At 40.7% G+C, this 8,080-nt stretch overlaps 1 protein-coding gene across 4 annotated transcripts in view; it reads left to right on the top strand.

The window, feature by feature from the left end:
• Positions 1–8,080, top strand: part of Scai (suppressor of cancer cell invasion) — a 144,994-nt gene that overhangs the window by 132,701 nt on the left and 4,213 nt on the right. For all 4 annotated transcript variants that reach the window (XM_026777341.1, XM_026777337.1, XM_005345959.2 and 1 more), the window contains 3 exons: positions 1,669–1,741; positions 5,240–5,413; positions 5,607–5,707. In XM_026777341.1, the coding sequence (XP_026633142.1) occupies positions 1,669–1,741; positions 5,240–5,413; positions 5,607–5,707 (348 nt within the window). The remainder of the gene's footprint in view (positions 1–1,668; positions 1,742–5,239; positions 5,414–5,606; positions 5,708–8,080) is intronic.

Genomic DNA, 8,080 nt, shown 5'->3' with positions numbered 1-8,080 from the left:
GGTGCAGGTGGTGGTGGCGGTGCAGGTGGTGGTGGCGGTGCAGGTGGTGGTGGTGGCAGTGCAGGTGGTGGCGGTGCAGGTGGTGGCGGTGCAGGTGGTGGCGGTGCAGGTGGTGGCGGTGCAGGTGGTGGTGGTGGTGATATGGTTTGTTTGTTTATTTGTAGATGTGGTCTCATGGAGCCCAGGCTGACTCCATCTCCTGACCCTCCTACCTCATTTTCCAAGTGCTGGAATTGAGGGTATTTCCACATTTCATGGCTTATATTAATCTTAGCAATCATAATAGTTAGGAAGGGCTTCCAAGCCACAAAAATAACTTGCTATATTTTTGCTCAACACTTTAGTCGCTTCTTTTTTCATTTAGATTTTTGATTGATTTGTTACTCACATATATAGCATGGAATATAGAGACAGCGTGTTTTTTTCTAAATGTGGGGAAAAAAGCTCTGTTATATATACAGAAGTTCTATGAGTTTGTGGGTCACTGTTTTCCACATACAAAAGTCCTGTGTGTTTGCAGGTCACCGTGTTACACACACAGAAGTCCTCTGTCTTAGCAGGTCACCGTGTTACACACACAGAAGTCCTATATGTTAGCAGGTCACCGTATTACACACACAGAGAAGTCCTATGTGTTTGCAGGTCACCGTGTTACACACACAGAGAAGTCCTCTGTGTTTGCAGGTCACCGTGTTACACACACAGAAGTCCTATGTGTTAGCAGGTCACCGTGTTACACACACAGAAGTCCTATGTGTTAGCAAGTTCTTTTCTGAATTTCCCATACTGTTCTGTTTGTTTTGGGGCCACTCCTGTGCCAGTGCCACACATTTCAGTTACTGAAATTTTTAAGTATATTTTAATATCTGATGAGGCTTTTCTTTTGCTTTCCTGACTAATTTTGCCATGTGAACTTCAACAGTATATTTTTCTATGGAGGAGGGGCACCAGTAGCTCTTTTTATTGAGATTGGTTCAAATTTTAATATATTATTAGCATGACATTTTAGAATGGGTTCATCTGTAACAGCATAATGTATCTTTCCATTTATTTGTATTTATTTTTAATCTTTAGAATTTCTAACTTTCTAGTTTATTCCATTTACTCCTAGGAAATATTTCTTTTTGTTGCTTTACCAAATAATTTATGTTATTAAAATTTTATCTATTATAATAGATCTGCCTTTCGAGAAATGGTATCTTAAATTATGCAGAATACTCCACTTGCAGTCTGAGTGCTCCACATGGTGCTCTCTATAAGGAGCACATTGGCATTATCCTGTGTGAATTGTGTCCACGAGACTCAGGAAGGGACTTTATCCATTCCCAGAGCCTTTGAGACTGGAAGCTAGATCTGGAAAATCCACCCTGATGTATCCAGTGGGACCACCGTTGACCTGTACCTGCAAAGCTACAATTATTTATCTGCTATTACTTTAACAGTCAGTAGTCCACATTAGTGAACCTCACTGTTTTGGTGGCAATCCCTTAGCAAATTGGTATGCATGGTAATGAAAATGAGCTGCATATTTGCAGCTGCTGCCGTCTCCACATCTGCTTGTAAGTTAATGAGCCCAGTCTATATACTAGGTATGTACGTTGGAAGATTACTAGGTAACTACAATTTGTCAAATCTTTAATAAAAGTCTTAAATTCTTATATATTGCAGAATTTCACAAACTTGTTTGGACAGCCACTTGTCTGCTTGCTTTCTCCCACGGCATATCCAAAAGCTCTGCAAGGTATGTTCTTGGTGCCTGTTACACCATTGAGTCTTAATGAAGAAGACTATATTTGTTTTGATCTCCCATCGTAACTAGACATGGATATGTTGTTTTATAAGTTTCAGTCTGAAGTATATCTGGAATCCTTGCTGACAAGGCTTCCCTAATGTGCTGTGATTAGCCCAGGAGATAATTCATCTCTGAGAAAGAAGTGGTTTAAACCCTTGCTATAGAGAACTTCTGGGTTTTAGATTAAAAAATTGGTTTTGATCTTCGTATCTTTGTACATGATTTTCTGACACCTTTGGTTGTTGTACCTTGGGCATCTTTGAAGACTGTAAAATTGTTGGTCTAGGAGTTTCTCAGCCTGTGTCTATAGTTAGGATACCTGAGCTGGCACAACTTAAGGCTTCTTTCTTTCTTTTCTTGTTTTTTGTTTTTGTTTTTGTTTTTTCTTTCCATTTTTATCCTGTACTTTTAAAATAATCTCTTCAGAATTCACCACAAGGACAGGTTTGTTTGGGCCATTTCTCCAGTGGCTACCAAGGGAAAACTAGTATTTTGACCTGGATAGGCTACACATACACTCTAACTCTAACTCCCAGTCATTTCCTAGGTCAATGCTAAGGGAACCTTCACCCTGTCTTAGCAGTACTTGTCACTGTCTCCCTATCTCCCTGACTGTGGAGAGTGCTGATGTCTCTCTGTGGGAGATGGCATTGCACTGCTACATCCCAGCCCGAAGTCCTGGCTGCTGACATAGTTTCACACAGGAAGTGATGGTCAGCACTTGAATGCCTGAGAGAAGCTGGAGACTTACACCGTTGTTTTAAGGTAAGTTCTGTTGTTTAACAGGGAAAATCTTGTAGCAATTCTAAGTTCACATAGCCAAAGCCAAATCCTAAGGGATAGAACTTACCTTCAAACAACGGTAAAATTCTCCTGCTTTGAGGATTTTGCATCCTGTTTCTTATTGTTTCTGGAGGAATGTAACCTCTCCCCACTACTAGAGAGTGCTGTCATCATCCTGTTCTAATGTAGTTTTACTTAAAACTACATGGTCAAGTGGGTTAATACCAAAATTCAGTTAGCAGCTTCATTACACAGACTTAAGGGTGCCAGCTGAACTTGAGTCCCAGCCTAGCCACTTATTAGCTCTGTTTCTTTAGAATGCTATTCTGCCTTGTTGTGCCTCAGTTATTACTGTTTCCATCTGTCATAGTAATAGTACTTAACTGTGTTGCATAGTGCTAGTTACCTACAGAGTACTCAGTTTGTGCTGTTACTATGTATGTAGTTATGATTCATGTCCTCAATGTCTTTTTGCCCAACATCCTGTGTTTACACTATAAAGCTTAGACTATAGATACTTTTAAGTAAAATTTAGCCACTAGACAGATTGATTACTTTATTATTCAATTTAGGATTTATTCAGTGGCATTGTTGCTGCTGACCTCTACAAAAGGGCTTGCCACTCTGGCCACAAAGTAATATATTTATTTGATAAGGTTCCTACTGTAGTTCTATGGTTAATCAAGACATACTTTATTCATTCAGTACAGTTTATAAGAGTTATTCAAGGCGGGAGAGATGGTCAGAAGTTAAGAGCACTGGCTGCTCTTCCAGAGGTCCTGAGTTCCATTCCTAGCAACAACATAGTGGCTCACGACCATCTATAATGAGATCTTGTGTCCTCTACTGGCCTGTAGACATACATGCAGGCAGGTACTATATACATAATAAATATATACAAATAACTAAATCTAAAAAAAAAATTACTCATCAACCTTGTGCTAGGCACTGAGGAACAGCATTGCATCTGATACTCCAGTTGTGTTTCTCACAGAGCCAGTATCTAGTAGAAGAAAATAGAGCTGACCTAACAGAGGAAGCACAGGAGTACAAACAGGAACTGCTACTAAGCAGGGGGAGAGGTGCTGAAGGGGATGGGGAGTGACTGAGCAGGCTGTGTTCCAGCAGAACACTCATAGCCTCGGGCTATAGAGCTTGTAAAACAAACATTTAGAGAAATTTAAATAGTATCTCTGTTGGAAGGGATTGTGTTACTGAATGATAAGAATCCTTTAAAGATGATCTGATTTGAATTGGAGAGATTTGAGTGAGCAGTGCTGAACAGAGGAGGTGGCAGAGATGAACCTGCCGAGACTGCATTAGAGGGCGCTGAGGGAAGTAGCCAGATGATGGTGTCAGGGGCTCAGCAGTCACATTCCGTCCTCTAGAGCCCTCTGTTGCTGCAGGACTTGCTGATAGACAGGAGTCTGTGGCTCAGGCATTGGTAGAAATCCTGAGTCTTGATGGGAACCTGCATTAGAAAACTGTAGGGGAAAGCATATGTTAGATTCACAGTCTTTCTGAGAATGGACTTGAATCTATCCCAATGTTGTTCAGTAGAAATGTAGGATGAGTTACATATCTAGTGGGGATTAACAATATGCCTTTTTGTACAAAGTCTTTGAAGTCTGGGATACATTCATAGATGGTTTGGAGCAGCCCAGTCTTTGTGTATAGTAGATCACAGGAAAGCACAGAACCAGTCTTAGTCTTTGAAAATGAGGCATCCATGACCATGAGTAGCAGCTTATATCCTAGGAGTTGGTGTGATCAGCAATGTGCCAAAGGAAAAGCAGTATTGACATTGAAGAGCCAGGCAGATTCTAAGTATGATGGTACAAACCGATAATCCCATACTTAGGAGGTAAAAAGGCATTAGGATCAGGAATTCAGGGTTGTCCTTAGGTACTTCATGAGTTCATGACCAACCTAGACTCCATAAGACCCTGTCTCAAAAAGGGCCTGGGATGCATAGAAAGAACAACCAATCAGAAAATTGGCAGATTAGGTACTCATCATCCATCGTCGTCATGGATGCTTCATGAAGCAATACTTGCCGTATTTGGATGAAATTGGTTAGTTGGTGTTAAGATAATAAGAAATGTGTTTAAGCCAGCACATGTGGCGCATGCCTTTAATCCCAGCACTCGGGCAGAGGCAGGTAGATCTCTGTGAGTTCAAGGCCAGTTTGGTCTACAGAGCTAGTTCCAGGACTTGCTCTAGAGCTATAGAGAAACCCTGTCTCAAAAAAAAAGGAAGGTAGGTATCTACTTCTCATTTTATAATTGAAGGAGCCTCTGTGTTTTTGTTTTACTCAAAAAGCAGTATGCTGCCTGGCGGTGGTGGCGCACGCCTTTAATCCCAGCACTCAGGAGGCAGAGGCAGACAAATCTTTGTGAGTTTGAGGCCAACCTGGTCTACAAGAGCTAGTTCCAGGAGAGGCTTCAAAGCTTCAGAAAAACCCTGTCTCAAAAAACCAAAAAAAAAAAAAAAGCAATATGCCTAAGATGTATTTTCATAGTTTCGTGAAGAATTTACATTGTCAAACTGTGCTTTACTGATCCAGCTTTAATTTTATACATATCAGTGTATTAAGATATTCCTCTTGTGTCTGCTAACCCTTTGTAAACCTCTTGTCTGTATGTAACATGTTTGTAATTACAGATCAGTCTCAGCGAGGTAGCCTCTTCACTCTCTTTTTGAACAACCCTCTAATGGCCTTCCTATTTGTGTCTGGATTGTCAAGCATGCGTAGAGGCCTGTGGGAAAAGTGTCAAGAATATCTTCGAAAAATCAACCGTGATATTGCCCAGCTACTGACCCATTCACGTTCAATAGGTACCCTGCTAATCTACCTGCACACTTAACAAAGCTTACTGTAGTGGTTTAAATGGTTTCCTACTATAAACGGTTTGGGTTTTTAAAGGTATTGTCCTAGGTAGGAAAGTCATAAAGGCTTTCCTTAACTTAGTTCACTATTGGAGTGGTGTTTTCATATTGCCTGCATTCACCATCCCCTTTTCCCCTGCAGATCAGGCCTTTCTCCAGTTTTTTGGAGATGAGTTTCTTCGATTGCTTCTCACAAGGTTTGTCTTCTGTTCAGCCACCATGAGGATGCACAAGGCCTTTCGGGTAGGCAGTGAATCACTAAAGATCAAGTTTACCATTTTGATCCATTATTGTTAGTCGTGTATTCTATTTTACTTACACTAAATAAAGTTTAAATAGATTCAGAATAATATTCAGAAGAAAACGTGTACAGCATTATAATGAGCGTATCATGGGCATGGCGGTGCATGCTAAGAATCCCAGTATTTGGTAGGCTCAGGCAAATCCTGTCTCTAGAAGCTAAAAGAAACAGAAAAAGGTTAACATTTTCGTTAGCTGCCTGTATTTTTAGCACTTGAGAAGTAGAGTCAAAGTTCAAGGTCACCATTGGCTACCTCATGGGTTTGTGGCCAGCCTGGGATATATGAGACACTTGTCTTCTTTTTCTTTTCTCTCTCTTTTTTCTTTAAACTTTCTTTACTTGGGAAGAGTGCTGTGGGTCCTACCAAATCTCTCCTCAAATGCAGCTGATAGCCAAGTGTTGTGATCATTCACCTTTTGTTAAAACCTTGTTGCTAGGCAGTGGTGTTACACACCTTTAATTCCAGTGAGGAACAGAAGCAGGCAGATCATGGAGTTTGAGGCCAGCTGGGTCTACAGAGCAAGTTCCAGAACAGCCAGAACTACACAGAGAAAACCTGTCTCAAAAAAATCAAAAAAGAAAAAGTATATAAATGGATTTATATTGGTTTATTTTCATCAGTAGTGTTCTGAGAGCTGGAGATGTAGCTCAATGGTAGGATGCCCACTTATAGTGTGCACAAGTCCTGAGGTCACTCAGCAGCACCACTGGGAAAATGATTTAAATACATCCATGTATATGCATATGTATGTATGTGTATGTATGGCGTATTGCTGTAATTGAGCCATGTTGATTATGATGTTTATTCTTTGGTATTGGCTGTGTCTCATTTCCTTACACATTCTACCAATAATGGACATTTGGATTGCCTCCAGGTGTTTATTATTATATAATGATGAGATGGTAGTTCGTGCACACCTTTAATCCCAGCACCCAAGAGGCCAAGGCAGGTTCAAGGCCAGCCTGGCCTACAGAGCAAGGTCCAGGACAACCAAGGTCACACAGAGAAACTCTGTTTCAGAGAGAGAGAGAGAGAGAGAGAGGGAGAGAGAGAGAGGGGGGGGGGGGAGGAAAAAACAAAAAAAAAAAAAAAACAAAAACCAGTAAGACAAAAGAAATAACACATAGAGTGTGTTTTATGTTGGCCAACTACTCTTGGGCATGGGGCCTGCCCTGGAGTGTGATTGATAAACCCAATGACACTACATTGTAGAAAATTGATTTTTCTTTCTCCAGTGGTATCAATTGCAAATCCTTCTTGGTTGGTGTTGGAAGTCTGTTTGGTTTGTACCTGTGCTGGTTTTCTGCATGCCATCAATCTCTGTGTTCAGATGTGCACCACCCTGACTGTTTCCTTGTGGTCACCATCACCGGCTCTTCTAATCATTTCACCTCTTCTTTTGCACACACCCCGAGCCCTGGGGTTTGATGAAGATACCCTATTTAGAGCTGAGTGCTCCACAGCCCCATTCTCTGCACATTGTCCAGTTGTAGGTCTTCATGTTACGTCATCTACCACAAGAAGTTTCTCTGATGAGGGCTCGGTGATGCACTGGACTGAGTCTTCACCAACCTGGTACTCATGGTTTTGTTTTGAATGTTATCCATTGCATTTTTTACTTTAGTATGCAACATTAAGGGTTCTATGATATATACATATGTATGTACATATACTTTTAATTTTTAAAATGATTTTAGTTTCAGAATATTCTGCCACATACTTTGATTTTATTTCCAGTTTGGTTTTGTATAATTGATAGTCTTACTATGTAGTCCGACCTGGCCTTGAACTTCTATCCTCCTGCCTCAGCCTCCTGAGTGCCAGGATTATAGATATGCCCCACTATGCATACAGTAAAACACACAAAGTTGAAATCGACCTTTACTATATGGTTAATACATTGTGTTATTGTAAGTGCAACCTCTACTGAGCCATACAATACCCTTCCAGTGAGTCTACAAGCACTACATCATGATCTACATGTATGATAGTTTTTAAACTGCCTTATGAACATGATAGATTGGATAGAATCTTGTGTTAAGCTGTTACTAAGATTGGCACATTTTTTTTCTTTTATCACTAGTTTGTTTCTTTTTCATTATTTTTAGGGGTTTTTTTTGGTGTTGTTTTGTTTATATGTATTAGTGTTTTGTTTCATTTGTATATGTGCCCCACATGCATGCCTGGTGCCCACAGAAGCAAGAAGATATCACCAAGCTGGGCAGTGGTGGCGCACGCCTTTAATCCCAGCACTCTGGAGGCAGAGGCAGGCGGATCTCTGTGAGTTCGAGACCAGCCTGGTCTACAAGAGCTA

Source organism: Microtus ochrogaster, chromosome 4, assembly GCF_000317375.1.
Source record: "Microtus ochrogaster isolate Prairie Vole_2 chromosome 4, MicOch1.0, whole genome shotgun sequence".
Taxonomy (NCBI): domain Eukaryota; kingdom Metazoa; phylum Chordata; class Mammalia; order Rodentia; family Cricetidae; genus Microtus; species Microtus ochrogaster.
This window is presented reverse-complemented; position numbering and strand designations above follow the sequence as displayed.